This window comes from Capricornis sumatraensis, chromosome 4 (assembly GCF_032405125.1).
Source record: "Capricornis sumatraensis isolate serow.1 chromosome 4, serow.2, whole genome shotgun sequence".
In the NCBI taxonomy this organism is placed as follows: domain Eukaryota; kingdom Metazoa; phylum Chordata; class Mammalia; order Artiodactyla; family Bovidae; genus Capricornis; species Capricornis sumatraensis.
The window spans coordinates 100,808,504-100,824,383 of NC_091072.1; the positions used below are offsets into that span (position 1 = coordinate 100,808,504).

At 45.8% G+C, this 15,880-nt stretch overlaps 1 protein-coding gene across 1 annotated transcript; it reads left to right on the forward strand.

Moving 5' to 3' along the window:
- The first annotated feature begins 326 nt into the window (after positions 1-326).
- Positions 327-14,289, forward strand: LOC138078656 (retinol dehydrogenase 16-like). Its single transcript, XM_068971453.1, has 4 exons — positions 327-639; positions 10,826-10,944; positions 12,181-12,238; positions 14,072-14,289. Exons 1-4 carry the CDS (start codon positions 327-329, stop codon positions 14,287-14,289), a joined length of 708 nt encoding a protein of 235 aa, XP_068827554.1.
- The last annotated feature ends 1,591 nt before the right edge of the window (positions 14,290-15,880 follow it).

Genomic DNA, 15,880 nt, shown 5'->3' on the forward strand with positions numbered 1-15,880 from the left:
AAGGGAGAGGTGGGCAGAGGGAAACAGGGAGGAGTGGGAGGACCAGGAAAGTGAGGTTGGGAAAGGTATTGTCATCCTTAAGGTTTTGTGTTGGAAATGCAATGGTATCGATGAGAAGCGGGTTAAGAGTACCAAAAAGCAAGCACTGGGATCGTCGTCAGCAGTACTCACTGAAGAAGGTGAACAGGAAAATCTTGAGAAGTCCATGCCAGAGAGTCTGGAGCCTCCATGCCAACCAGCTTGGTGCATGTTCTTAATTCCTCTTGTCTGATCACTAACCAGACCCTATTCACCACAACCTGTGTGTGTCCGTCTCCTGCCAAGCCATGTGGTTGTACCTGGCGGTCCTCGTGGTCCTGTACTACCTCCTGCGCTGGTACCAGGAGAAGCAGGTGGTGAGCCACCTCCGGGATAAGTTCGTCTTCATCATGGGCTGTGACTCGGGCTTTGGGAACCAGCTGGCCAGGCAGCTGGACCTGCGAGGCTTGAGGGTCCTGGCTGCATGTCTGATGGAGCAAGGGGCGGAGCAGCTGAGGAACCAGACATCAGACAGGCTGGAGACGGTGATCCTGGACGTCACCAAGACAGAGAGTGTCGCTGTGGCCACCGAGTGGGTGAAGGAGCGCGTGGGGGACAGAGGTACCGCCCACATTTCTTGTTTACTTCTTCTCTCTGTGTGAGAGGAGACCCATTGTCAGGACCCTGGGGAAGAGTCCAAGGTGTTTTCCTAGACGTGAAGTCCCACCTGCCTTCTTCACCTCACCCAGCTGATCAGATGAGCCTATTCCATCCCTCACCCCTACCTTCTGACCTTGAAGGTTTGCATTTAGGGGAGACATTTCCCTGATGAGACTGTGTCCTTGCAGACTTTCTGTCTGGTGTCCCCTTTTCTCTCAACAGAAAGTCTGGGTTTCTTGCTACTGAGTGAGCAGGGTGATCAGGGTGGACTTTCTAGAGGAGGGGTGGAGGTGGGGGCTCTGGCTGAAAGTCTGCAAGGGTATCTGGGGGCAGCACTTGAGCTGGGCTGTGTTCTCAGCACTTGATTGTGTTCTTACTGCTGACCCATAGACATTCCACTTGGGTATAAATGTCATTCACTTCAAATGACGATATTGAGTTCTCAGGACTTGTCTAAAGAAACTCAGTTAACTACCATGGAGTTATTTTTCTTCTCTCTTTGGTTTCTGTTTTCCTTCTATTCTCTGTGCTTAAAATATATATATATATATATATATATATATATATATATATATATATATATATATTTATTTATTTATTTTATTGAAGTATAGTTGACTTAAAATTTTTCAAATACACACAATGTGAATTCAGTTGTACACATACACATGTATTATTTATGAAATCATTTTCCATTATAGAGTATTACAAGATATTAACTATAGTTCATTGTGCTATTCAGTAAACCTTTGGTGCTTGTTGTATATCTCATTTTTTAAATTAGAAATTAGCATTCTGTTCATACTAAGTCATACAAGTGGAATCAAAATGTCACAAATTTTTTGGTTAGGCAAAATTCATGAGTTTTATGGCAGAAAGCAAAGAAGTATAGAGCCTCTTGATGAAAGTGGAAGAGGAGAGTGAAAAAGCTGGCTTAAAACTCAGCATTCAAAAAATAAAGGTCATGGCATCTGGTCCCATCACTTCATGGCAAATAGATGGGGAAATGATGGAAACAGTGAGAGACTTTATTTTTGGGGGCTCCAAAATCACTGCAGATAGTGACTGCAGCCATGAAATTAAAAGATGCTTGCTCCTTTGGAGAAAAGCTATGACCAACCTAGACAGCATATTAAAAAGCAGAGACATTTCTTTACCCACAAAGATCTGTCTAGTCAAAGCTATGATTTTTCCAGTAGTCATGTATGGACATGAGATTTGGACTATAGGAAAGCTGAGCGCTGAAGAATTGATGCTTTTGAACTATGGTGTTGGAGAAGACTCCTGAGAGTCCCTCAGACTGCAAGGAGGTCAAACCAGTCAATCCTAAAGGAAATCAGTCCTGAATATTCATTGGAAGGACTGAAGCTGAAGCTGAAACTCCAACACTTGAGGAGAAGAACTGAATCCTTGGAAAAGACCCTGATGCTGGGAAAGATTGAAGGCAGGAGGAGAAGGGGACAACAGAGGATGAGATGGCTGGATGGCAACACTGACTCAATGCACATTAGTGTGAAGAAGCTCCAGAACTGGTGATGGACAGGGAAGCCTGATGTGCTGCAGTCCATGGGGTAGCAGAGTTGGGCATGACTGAGTGACTGAACTGAACTGAACTGACTGATATACATGTACACAAAAGGTTTCTTACTACTCTTGATAAAAGCTCGGGAAAGAACATCAAAAAAAGAAAGAAGAGATGGGAAAATTGAAAAACATAAACTAAATGAGATGGGAGCACTGAATATGAAATAGAAAAAATGAAACAAACTAGATAAAAGTAAAAGATCATCATCTAATCCAGTTGGTTTTAAACAGAGCTGTTCATCAGAAATATATCTGGAGATTTGGAGGAAAAAAAAGCAATACCTGGGCATCTGTATTTTTCAAAGACCTCTAAGATAATTCTGATATGCATCTGAATTTTAAAGTGTTTATGGGTTTTTCTATTAAATGGTAGTTTTGAGGATACAGAATCTATTATTTTTCTGTTGACCAATCATGATACAACCATACTGAGTAATAGTTACACAGTCAAAATAGTAAAAGATGTTTATCATTTTTCACAATCAATAGCCAGATTAAAATAAAAGATAATTACAATTGCAAGGTATAATGGGAACATGATTAGCCTAGCAATATAAAATAATTATATACAATTTGGGGACTCAAGCAGAGTGATGTGATAAGTGGAAGTGTATACAAGCACATGTTTTCATCCACCCAGCCAGTCTATGTCTTTTGGTTGGGGCATTTAATCCATTTACATTTAAGGTAATTATTGATATGCTGTGCTGTGCTTAGTTGCTCAGCCATGTCTGACTCTTTGCGACCCCATGGACTGTAGCCCACCAGGCTCCCCTGTCCATCGGTATTCCTCAGGCAAGAATACTGGGGTGGGTTGCCATGCCCTCCTCCAGGGGATCTTCCCAACCCAGGGATCGAGCCCAGGTCTCCCACATTGCAGGCAGATTCTTTACTGTCTAAGCCACCAGGGAAGCCCAATTATTGATATCTGTGCTCCCATTTTCCTAATTCTTTGGGTTTATTTTCTGTTAGATCTTTTCCTTCTCTTATGCTTCCTGCCTAGAGATGCTCCTTTAGCATTTGTCATACAGCTGGTTTGGTGGTGCAAAGTTCTGTTAACCTTTGTTTGTCTGGAAAGCTTTTGATTTCTCCATCAAATCTGAAGGAGAGTCTTGCTGGGTAGAGTATTCTTGGTTGTAGTTTCTTCCCTTTCATCACTTCAAATATATCGTGCCATTCCTTTCTGCCTTGAAGCATTTCTGTTGAGAAATCAGCTGATAACTTGATAGGAGTTCCCCTGTATGTTATTTGTCATTTTTCCCTTATTGCTTTTAATATTTCATCTTTGTTTTTAATTCTTGTCAGTTTGATTACTCTGTATCTTGGTGTGTTCCTCTTTGGGTTTATCCTGATTCTCTGTGCTTCCTGGACTTGGTTGATATTTCTTTTCCCATATGAGGGAAGCTTTCAGCTATTATCTCTTCAAATACTTTCGCAGGTCCTTTCTTTCTCTCTTCTCCTTCCCGGACCCGTGCAATGCAAATGATGTGTTTAATGTCGTCCCGGAGGTCTCATAGGCTGTTTTCATTTATTTGTTTGTTTTTTAATATTTCGTTCTGCAGCAGTGATTTCCACTGTTTTGTCCTTCAGGTCATTTATCCATTCTCTTGCTTCAGTTATTCTGCTAGTGGATTATCTCTGTTTGTTTGCTTTTTAGCCCTTCTAGATGCTTGGCGAACATTTCTTGCATCTTCTCCATTGTTTTCCTAAGATCCTGGATCATCTTCACTATCATTATTCTGAATTCTTTTTCTGGAAGTTGCCTATCTCCACTTATTTAATTGTTTTCTTGGGGTTTTATTTTGTCATCTCATCTGGAACATAACTTTCTGCTGTTTTCTTCTAGATTACTTTCTGTAATGTGGTTTTTGCTCTACTCCCTGGGGGATTGTGGTTCTTCTTGCTTCTTTCTGTCTGCTCTCTGATGGAGGATGCTAAGAGACTTGTTGTGTAAGCTTCCTGATGGGAGAGACTGGGTCAGTTTTTCCTTGCTCAGCGAAGCTTTAATCCAATTATCTGCTGATGGGTGATGGATGGGGGTTCTGCTCCCTCCCTGTTTGTTGTTTGGCCTGAGGAGACCCAGCCCTGGGGCCTACAGGCTCTATGGCCGGGTTAATGGTGACCTCCAAGAGGGCTTATGCCAAGGAGGACTTTCCAGGACTGCTGCTGCCTGTGCCCCTATCCCTTTAGTGAGCCCCTGCCAACCCAAGCCTCCAATGGCACCCCACTCCAGTGCTCTTGCCTGGAAAATGCTATGGATGGAGGAGCTTGGTGGGGTCTCACAGAGTTGGATACGACTGAGTGACTTCACTTTCACTTTTCACTTTCATGCATTGGAGAAGGAAATGGCAACCCACTCCAACGTTCTTGCCTGGAGAATCCCAGGAACAGGGGAGCCTGGTGGGCTGCCATCTACGGGGTCGCACAGAGTCGGACACGACTGAAGCGACTCAGCAGCAGCAGCCAACCCAAGCCTCCATAGGAGACTCTCCAACATAATCAGATAGGTTTGCTTCAGTCTCCTATGGGGTCACTTCTCCTTTCCTCTGGGTCTTGGTGCACGCGAGGTTTTGTTTGTGCCCTCCACGACTGGAGTCTGTCTTTCCCCCAGTCCTGTGTAAGTCCTGTAATCAAATCCTGATGGTCTTCAAGGTCAGGTTCCCTGGGCATTCCCAGTTCCTTTGTCAGATCCCCAGGCTGGGAAGCCTGACGTGGGCTCAGAACCTTCACAACACCGCGAGAACTTCTTTGGTATTTTTTCTTCTCCCGTTTGTGGGTCATCCACCAGGCGGTTATGGGATTTAATTTTATCGTGACAGCGTCCCTCCTCTGGTGTCACTGGCTTCTTCTTTGTCTTTGGACCTGGAGTATCTTTTTTTTGGTGGGTTCCAGCATCCTCCTGTGGATGGTTGTTCAGCAACTGGTTGTGATTTTAATGTTCTCGTTGGAGGACATGAGTACACGTCCTTGTACTCTGCCATCTTGAACTGGAAGCCTCTACTAATTTTTATTTTTATTTTTTTACTACAAATCTGCTGATGTTTGGCAGGGGATAGAGAGAACTTTAGATTTTTTCTTCTAAGTATAAATGTAAAGCATAATCATTGTGGAAACTGAGAGACATGCAGGGATTAAAACCAAACACTCTAAAACCTCACACCCAGATAAGTGTTGTTAATATTTTGGGGTACATGGTCTTATATTTTGCAGATATTTATCCTTTTCTTTCTACTATATTAAAATATATAGATTTAAAACATAATAAAAATTTCTTCAAAAACCTCATAAATTACCATTGAGAAAATGCTACACATTAAAATAGCATTACTTATTAAAAAATGCTTCATGGTTTGAGACATAATATTTCCTACCTTTTAATCACCATATTGATGTAACCAATATCTCGTAAACTTCTTTCTACCCAAGTCCTTTCACTATAACCATGTATGTTTGATTGTATCTTTTTTTAAAAAAAAAGATATGTTGTTTGTTTGTTTATTTATTTATTGTTGGCTGTGATGTGTCTATCTTTACTTGTGGAAAGCAGAGGCTATTCTCTATTCGAGGTGTGTGGGCTTCTCTTGTTTCAGATCACTGCTTTTATGGTGCACGGGCTTCAGTAGCTAGAGCTTGTGGGCTCTAGAGTACAGGCTTGGTAATTGTGGCACACGGGCTTATTTGCCCAATGGCATGTGGGATCTTCCCGGAGGAGGGGTCTAACTGGTGTCCCCTGCACTGTAAGGCAGATTCTTAACCACTGAAACAGCTGGGAAGCCCTTGATCATTTCGTTATAACAAATGGTTGGACCGTATTCATCCTACAAGTCAGGCATGTTGCTGAGCAGGGGAGGGACTCAGCTTTCTGTGTGGAACTTCTGGTTCCCTTACCCCAGCAACCCTGCATGAATGCCTGTTGCCACTGCCCTGAGTCCTAGGGTTGCTAACTGTAGCGTGTAGTCACTCAGTCGTGTCCGACTCTGCGACCCTGTGGACTATAACCCACCAGGCTCCTCTGTCCATGGGATTTTCCAGGCAAGAATACTGGAGTGGATTGCCATTTCCTTCTCCAGGGGATCTGCCCAACCCAGGGATCAAACCTGGGTGTCCCACATCACGGGCAGATGCTTTACCCTCTGAGCCTAAAGGTTTACTTTAAAACCGTGGGATTGTGTCTTGGATTCTTACAGAGGTTTCCTTTAAGCTAGGTGAATTTGCACCAAGGAGATGAAGCCAGTGTGAGTGGGAGGAGAAAGTGGAGTTTTCTGGGGTAAGGGATGGACTATCTGCCATGGGTGTCAAGGGCATCCTTGTCCCATCCCCCCAAAAATACCCCTTGAAATTCTCCAGATTGCTGCAGACACATTGTTTAGTATTGAAGTGCTAGGGTTTCAAGCCCAAGCCCATGCCTGAACTACCAAGTCTGTCCCAAACCTGGGATTTCAGGTCTGTTTCACACAATCTGCACCCAGATATAGTCATCTTTATATTTTGTCTTTAATCTACTGATTCCTTTTCTCCTCTCTTCCCCTCCCTTTCTCATTGTCTTTTTATATTTCTCATTCTTCTCCTCATGCTAGCTGTTGAGCACTCAGTCCTAAAGGTATCAGAAAATCTGAAAATGTAGGCGAATATTTATCATGTCTGCAAAGACAACATGAACTGTGAAAACCCAAAACTTTACCCTCCAATGTCCAGATTATGGACCTACTTGATTTCTTTGTCTTCATTCCTCACTTCCACCCTATTTGGGGTTCTTGCCCTTTGTCAGCAGGCAGTGGGCTGGGCCATAAAGACAGAGTCAGGAGGGAGGCACGCCTCCTGTCCTCCCACTGCACACAGGGTCCGCTCTCCCCAAATCCTCAGGAGAATGGAGGTCTCTGCTCCAGCCGCTCCCCCTACAGCTTCTCTCCTAAAGTTCTCCCCGTATTGGAAGGTGACCTGGCACCATGGCTGAGTCCTCACTCCTGGGCAGCACAGTGTTGCCCTCTACCCCCGATGCTTCCCAAGACTCTGAAGTCTGCTGAATAACACTGACATCTCCATGCCCATCTCAACAACTGAGTGGCTGATACTTCATGAAGATACTGGACGAGACCTGTTGGGCGTGATGGAGGTGACCCTGAGTCTACTGCCCCTGGTGCAGAAGGTGAGGGGCCATGCAGTTAGTCTCCAGCATCATGGGTTGAGTGTCCTTTGGAAGCTGCTGCATGTTCAAGTATGGCATGGAGACCTTTTCAGCCTCCATCAGGTTACAGCCTGAATGGATGGGTCCTCTCTCTTTCCCTGCTTCTGTGCTTGTAGGGCAGTGTTTTTCAGGGGTTTCCTCTCTCTGGAGTTTTAGAGACCATTCCTTCCAAGTCCCTCTCTCTTGCTCTGTGTAGGTCTTTCACTGGGAAGAATATTTTTATCTATTTGGTGTCCAGTTGGGTCTGAGGACTAAGGGGTTTGACTGAACATATTACTGCCTGCATGAGGGCCCACAGACACACAGTTTTGGAGGCAGAATTGGAACTGAAATGATTTGACTGTGCAGTCATTCCATGTGCTTAACTGCTACGTATATAGGTTTCAGGAGCCCTGTGGGGAGGGTACCCATGAAGTAAGTAATCAAGGGAGCTACTGTACCTCAATTGTGGGTGAGACCCAGGGTCTGCAGGGAGAGGGTGCTTCTAAATGTGTGGGAGTTGTGTCCACAGTCAGGGGCATATTCCTAGAGGAGAGTTGGCCATAGCATTACTAGGGGAGGGGAGCAAAGAGAGGATAAGGTTGAAATGTCACTGCAACTCCAACCTGTTTTGAATGCTTGGTGTCAGACAGGGGACTGCTGTGGAGTCAGCATGACCAGGAGGATCCTCAAGAGTCTTTGAGTCCTTCAAGGCTGTAGTGTCAGGCCCTCAGGTCACTCCATGCCCCCTACTCAGATGCAGACCTAGAATTTAATGCTTGATCTGAAAACTCCAGATTTTCATATTCATATTTACATATACACACACACCGAGTCAGACATACCAAACTAACTGAAATCAAATAAAGCATCATTGATTCACTTTCTGCCTCAGTGGTATGTGTTCAGGACCACCTTGGGACTCACCCTTAGGAATCTTCTTCAGATGGTAGAGAACTTGTGCTGTTAAGCCCCATGACCCTCCTTGCTGATCCTACGCTGGGGCTGGGGTGGGTGGTGAAGGCTGCACTGAGATGGCTGTCACGGCAGACAGTGTGCACCATGACACAAGGGCCCCAGTTCAGACAGTGCAGAACAACAGACGCTTTAGTAGAAAGTGCAGTGAACACCAACGCACGCTCTCAGCCTGGACCCTCCACTGAGCTCCTTTCCTCTTCCTTCCAGGCTGCCTTCCTTGGGGAAGGAATCAGGTCTGGTCTGAAGGACTGGTGCAGGGGCAGGAACCCATGCTATGAAGATCCACGGTCGGGCCACAAGGAAGCTGTTGTATCTCTTACCCTAGGCTGTCCTCAGGTATGACCTAAATCAAATCCCTTATGATTATACAGTGGAAAAGACAAATCAGTTCAAGGGATTAGATCTGATAGACAGAGCGCCTGAAGAACTATGGACAGAGGTTCATGATGTTGTATAAGAGGTGGTGATCAAAACCATCCCCAAGAAAAAGAAATTCCAAAAGGCTAAATGGTTGTCTGAAGACACCTTACAAATACCTGAGTAAAGAAGAGAAGTAAAAGGCAAAGGAGAAAAGGAAAGATATACCCATCTGAATGCAGAGTTCCAGAGCAGAGCAAGGAGAGAGAGATAAGAAAGACTTCTTAAGTGAGCAGTGCAAAGAAATGGAGGGAAACAATAGAAAGGGAAAGACTGGAGATCTTTTCAAGGAAATCAGCGATACCAAGGGAATATTTCATCCAAAGATAGGCACACTAACGGACAGAAAGACCTAACAGAAGCAGAAGATATTAAGAAGAGGTGGCAAGAATACAGAGAAGAACTATACAAAAAAGATCTTAATGACCTGGATAACCGTGATGGTGTGATCACTCACCTAGAACCAGACATCTTGGAGTGTGAAATCAAGTGGGTCTTAGGAAGCATCACTACAAACAAAGCTAGTGGAGGTGATGGAATTCCAGTTGAGTTCTTTCAAATCCTAAAAGATGATGCTGTGAAAGTGCTGCATTCAGTCTGCTAGAAAATTTGGAAAATTCATCAGTGGCCACAGGACTAGAAAAGGTTAGTTTTCATTCCATCCCCAAAAAAGGCAATGTCAAAAAATGTTCAATCTACTGCACAGTTGCACTCATTTCACATACTATCATAAAAATGCTCAAAATCCTTCAAGCTAGGCTTCAACAGTATACGAACTGAGAACTTCCAGATGTACAAGCTGGATTTAGAAAAGGCAAAGGAACCAGAGATAAAATTGCCAACATTGGCTGGAACATAGAAAAAGCCTGAGAATTCCAGAAAATTATCTACTTCTGCTTCATTGGCTCTGCTTAAGCCTTTGACTGTTTAGATCAGAACAAACTGTGGAAAATTCTTAAAGAGATGGGAATACCAGACCACCATACCTGTCTCCTGCAAAACCTGTATGTAGTTCAAGAAGTAACAGTTAGAACTGGACATGGAACAACAGACTGGTTCCAAATTGAGAAAGGAGTACATCAAGGCTGTATATTGTCACCTTGCTTATTTAACTTCTATGCAGAGTGCATCATGTGAAATGCCGGGCTGGATGAAGCACAAGCTGGAATAAAGATGGCTGGGAGAAATATCAGTAACTTCAGACACTCAGATGACACAGCCCTTATAGAAGAATGCAAAGGCTTCCTGATGAAGGTGAAAGAGGAGAGGAAAAAAGCTGACTTAAAACTCAACATTCAAAAAACTAAGATCATGGCATCCAGTCCCATCACATCATGCCAAATAGGTGGGGAAACAAAGGAAACAGTGACAGAAACTTTATTTTCTTGGGCTCCAAAATCACTGTGGATGGTGACTGCAGCCATGAAATTAAAAGATGCTTGCTCTTTGGAAGAAAAGCTATGATATAGACAGTGTATTGAAAGCAGACACATTACTTTGCTAACAAAGGTCCGTCTGGTGAGAGCTATGGTTTTACAGTAGTCATGTACAGATGTGAGAACTGGACAATAAAAAAGCTAAGCACCGAAGAACTGATGCCTTCAAACTGTGGTGCTGGGGAAGACTCTTGAGAGTCCCTTGGACAGAAAGGAGATCAAACCAGTCAATCCTAAAGGAACTCAGTCCTGAATACACACTGGTAGGACTGATGCTGAAGCTGAAGCACCAGTATTTTGGCCACCTGATGGGAAGAACTGACTCCTTGGAAAAGACCCCGATGCTGGGAAAGATTGAAGGCAGGAGGAGAAGAGGACAACGGAGGATGAGATGGTTAGATGGCATCAACGACTCAATGGACATGAATTTGAGCAAGCTCCGGGAAATGGTGCAGGACAAGGAAGCCTGGTGTGCTGCAGTCCATGGGCTCGCAAAGAGTTGGACATGACTGAGCCACTAAACAGCAACTCCTTCCACTCAGTGCCCGTCGTTTTCCTGACTTGGCAGTTGGAGCTGTGATAAACGTGGATGGTGAGGAGATGCTCAGGGCGCTGACCCTGGCTCCCTCTGCCCCTGCCCCTCTCACCAGCTCCACACCCCTCGTGGTCCAGCCCCGTTACTGGATGGTATCCTCCGCCTCCCCGTGAACCCCTCCTTGCACAGCTGTTCTGTGGTCCAGTCTTGGGTCATTTCCTCATTCTCCTGAGGGCTCAGCTCCCTCCTCCTCTCCACCATCACCTTCTTACAAACTGAACTAATTCCTTTCCGTCATTGTGGTTTACATCTCCTTGCTTATGGGTGGTCTGCACACCCCATTCCATGGTCCCTGTTCAAGTCAGTATTTTCCATCAGTCTCTTCTCAGTGTCTGAGCAGTCTGGATTCTGGGTGTGGTGCTGGGCGGGGCAGGGTGTGAACACAGGAAGAGCAGAGGGCAATGAACCCAAACACCGCGGACTGTGAGCAGGGCATCTTCACGGAATAAAAGGAGAACAACCGTTGGAGCAGCTTTGTGTGAGTCCTGCCAATACCCGTCCCAGCACCTGGGAGAAGTCTCACCATTACCTGTGTCCCCTCATTGCTTTCGTGTCCCCTCTCTTTGCCTCAAACACCCCCCACTGCTCTTCTGAACCCCTTTTGGGTCCAGAGAACTGTTTTATCAGGAGAGAACTTAGTCCCTTTTGCCTTCTCCTGATCCTAGAGAGGCTGAGGGGCTTAGATTTTCAGGAGGGAATTCTGGAGCTGAGCCAGAGGAGGGAACCAGCTCAGAGGCTAAGCCAGCTGCCCAGGGTCACACAGCTTGTTGGCAGCAGAACTGGGTTTGAAGCCATGGTGTCTGTTGATTCTAAGTGTATTCCCTTGTAAGAATCTCCCATAGGTTAAGAAAACACAGGCCCCAGAGTTGAATTGTCAAAAGGGAAGAAGGTAGTTGTGAACCATGAAACCAGGAATGTAAGTGTTCTGATGTGCAGGGTGTGAGGGCGGGGGTTGAAATTTGGGCAGAGGGAAACAGGGAGGAGTGGGAGGATCAGACAGAGGTGGTTGGGAAAACTATTGTCATCCTTAAGAGGCTGTGTTGTAAATGCAATGACATCTGTTAGAAATGGGTTAAGTGTACCAAGAGCATGTATCAGGGTCAGAGTCAGTCACAGTCACTGAAGAGGGTGAACAGGAAAATCTAAATCACTATGGGAACTCCATCCAGAGAAACGGAGAGCCTGGAGGCTGACCAGCCAACTATCATTGTGCATGTTCTTAATTTCTCCTGCCTGACCACTAGCCAGCCTCTGCTTCACACCAACCCCTGTGCGCCTGTCCCCTGGGAGCCATGTGGCTGTACCTGGCCGTCCTTGTGGGCCTATAGCAACTCCTGCGCTGGTACCAGGAGAGGCAGTGGGTGAAGGAGTGTGTGGGGGACAGAGGTACCACCCACATTTCTTTTGTGTTTCTTTATTTCTTCTCTCTCTGTACAGGTTGAGACCCCTTTTCAACTGACTGGGAATTCCCAAGGTGTTTCCCAGGACTTGAAGTCCCACCCGCCTTCTTCACCTCACCCAGCTGACAGAGGAGCCTCCTTCATCCCCCACCCCCACCTCCGGACCTTGAAGCTCTGCAGGGGCGGCCAGGGGGTGCAGACTCGCTGTCGGGTGGCCCCTCTGCTCTCGCAAAAATACCTGGTTTCTTGCTGCTGAGTGAGCAGGGTGATCAGGTCTCAGTTTCTGGAGATGGAGTGGAAATAGCGACTTTGGCTGGAAGTCTGCTCAGTTGCCTGGGTTGTGGGCAGCCGTGGAGCTGGGCTGTGTTGTCAGCACTTGATCACGTTCTTGCTGCTGAAACATATTAGTCTGACTTGGATTTAAATGTTACCTATTTTGGAGGATGACACTGTGCTCTGAGGACTTGTCAAAGGAAGTCAGAAAACTACTATAGGCTCACTTCCTCTCTCTCTTTTTTCTGTTTTTCTTCTTCTGCTTTTTCTTTTTATTACTACAATTGTTCCGAGTTTTGCAAAGGAAGGAAAGAACTTTAATTTCTCTGATCTTACTAGAAATCTAAAACATGGTCATTGTGGAAACTCACAAATGTGAAGGGATTAAGAACAAACATGAATATCTCACCTTCTGAGGTAATATTAACATTTTGACATACATGGTTTTCTGTTGTCACATGTTAGTATCCTTTTCTTTACACTAAATGAATATCTGTAGATTTAGAACATTTCAAAAATTTCTTCAAAAGCATCATAGATTATGCTTGAGAAGATACTATACTTTTAAATAGCATTATTTACTAAAAAGTATTTTATGGTATGATACATAATTATTTCCTACCTTTAATTCACCATATTCAACACAAATGATATCTCAGTAAGGTTGAGATGTTTTTACCCAAGTCCCTACACTATAACTGTATGTGCTGACTGTAAATGGTTGGAGAATATTCTTCCTACAAGGCAGGCGTGCTTCTGAGCAGAGGAGGAACTCAGCTCTCTGTGTGGATATTTCTGGCACTCCTGCCCCAGCAACCCTGAATGCCTGCTCCTGCTGCCCTGAGGCCTGTGGTTACTAAGTGTTTCCTTTCAGACCTTAAGATTCTCTCAGTTCCTCCCACCCTCTCCTTCCCCACTGTGTCTGTTCACTCTGTCCATGTCTCCATTGCTACCCTGCAAGAAGGTTCATCAGTATCAGTATAAATTACCATATGTCAGATGGGTAGCTAAGGAAATTTGCTGTATGACCCAAGGAGCTCAAATCAGGTGCTCTGTGACCCAGAGAGGTGGGATAGAGTGACAGGTAGGAGGGAGGTTCAAGAGGGGTGGGACACATGTACACCCATGGTTGATTCATGCTGATATATGACAGAAACCAGCTCAATAAGCTCCAGGCTTGGTAGATATGGGGACCACTGTCTTCATGAACCCCTTATTATTATTGGAAGGAAACTGAAGCCAGAGAGGGAAGACCCTGTGTAGTCATGGCAAGCTGGCCTTGGGACAGCTGGTTTTCATGTTGTGACATTTATTGTTCGTAGACACCTGCAGTTTCTGTAGTCTAGATATTCTCAGCATGGAGTTAGATGTGCCTTCGTGTGGAACCATTGCTCTTGATGTAAGAGTTGGGGGACTCATTTGACAATGTAGGTTGATTCAAGTTAGGTGGTCTAGGGATTCTTAAGAACATTGCTACATAAGTTGATCCCTAAGTCAGAATGGTTGGAGGTAGAAATATATCTGGATTCTGTCTCCTTCTGGACAGTCATGAAATCAGTCGACTTGTTGGAGACAACCTGCTGCCAGGATCTGTCCTTGGTGACAGAGTGCATGAAGCATGCCCTGACTGCCTGCCACCCCCGTACCCAATACTCACCTGGCTGGGATGCCAAGTTCATCTACCTCCCCATGAGCTACCTGCCCAGCTTCCTGGTGGATCTCATGGTGTACTGGAGAAACCCCCAGCCTGCTAAGGCCCTGTAACCCAAGACTGGAGTGCATTGCAGGGGGGAGTTGCGTATAGAGTGGGGAGAGGATGCTTTGGGGGAGGGGAATAGAGTGGAGAGCGGAGTGGGGAGTTCTCATGTCACCAGGATGCTCATCTCACCTCACTCCCACTTCCTTCCCAGACCTCTGTTGGGACATCACTTAGGACTCGGGGATAGTAGGAAGATGTTTTGTAGTGAGAAACTGAGATCAATAGCTCTCATCTGCGTTCTGTTCCTTGATCAGCCTCTCAAGGCTCTGAAACTTATGGCCCTCCTGCCACCCTGAGGAATCTGCATTGTCTGGAGGGTGTGAACAGCTGAGAGGGTCCCGGCCTCCCCATCTTCTGGCCCTGTCCACCTCTTCCAGGTGTGCCTTGGCCCTGGCCAGTCTCCCCCTTCCACTGGATGGAAATGGACATGGGAGGTAAAAACCCTTCTTCCCTAAAGATACTTGTAACCAGGAGTGTGTGTGTGGGCTGACCACCAGTCTGACACTCCAGCCCAGATGCCAACTCAGCCAACTTTGGCTGGAAAGCAGTATCTTCAGTGGAGATCCAGACAGAACACAGAAACCAATTCTTGTGTTTTTCTTGAAATCATGAATTTCCATTGATTATATCCCTTAAAATAAAAATTGAGATGTTTACCCAGGCCCGGTGACTGTGACCACGGCCTTGGGCAGTGGTGGGTGTGTGTCTGTGAGACGAAGTCAGGTGACCTCGCGGACGTGTAGGGGTGCGTGGGGCGACCTGAGGAGGGTCTGAAGAAGGCAGTGAGGTCATCCCTTTGTCTGCAGAAGCGAGGGGCTAATGTGTCTTTCTGGGGCTTACCGTGTGAACTAGGGTCCCAGGATTAAGGCAAGAACGGACAAACAAGGAGAGGTCTGTAAGGGAGAGGCAGGGCCCGAACCCTTCCCTGGGGACATGTAGCCTCTCTCTCACCAAAAGCCTCCCTGCGGTCCTCCTGCCATCCCCTCCTGTAGAATCACTACCCTCCATCCTTTGCCACCTGCCAGGTCCCCCAGCCCAGATCCCCTTCCCCCACCCTCCAGTGGAGGAGTGTGAGAGTCACTTCTGGAGCCCAGTCTTATGTTTTCTGCTAATGCTTACTGAGCACCTACTGTGTGCAGGGCAGGAATTCCCCTGATGTCCCAGTGCTTCCAGAGACCCTTGTTCTCTGTGTGTCATCTGCTGTCATGATGGTCTGAGTATGGACTCAGTGGAGAAGGTATTTGTACAGTCATACAGATACCTGGGCTGAGGGCAAATTGGAGTGGGAGGGACTTCTCCAAGAGTCAACTAAAAAACTGAAACTTTATCTCTTTTTGTTCAAAACTGAGATTATGGCATGTTTACAGGAACCTTATGTTATGGAACAATATCACCATTTTTGAGTAAACACAGAGCGAGGTCAGATGCTATAGGACCAGTGAACTCAAACCTGTTTTAAAGGCTTGGTGTCAGAGAGGGGACTGCTGAAGAGATGAACGTGACCGGGAGGATCCTCAAGGATCTCTGAATCCTTCAGGCTGTGGTGTGTCAGCCCCTCAAGGTCGATCCACGTTCTCCTCTTCAATGCAAATCTAG

Bases quoted from the DNA above. Each gene is read 5' to 3' on its own strand.
- LOC138078656 (XM_068971453.1), top strand. From the start codon at position 327: ATGTGGTTGTACCTGGCGGTCCTCGTGGTCCTGTACTACCTCCTGCGC. The intron at 640-10,825 runs GTACCGCCCACA...CTGACTTGGCAG, and splicing joins GGAGCGCGTGGGGGACAGAG to TTGGAGCTGTGATAAACGTG. The intron at 10,945-12,180 runs GTATCCTCCGCC...GTGGGCCTATAG, and splicing joins TCCAGCCCCGTTACTGGATG to CAACTCCTGCGCTGGTACCA.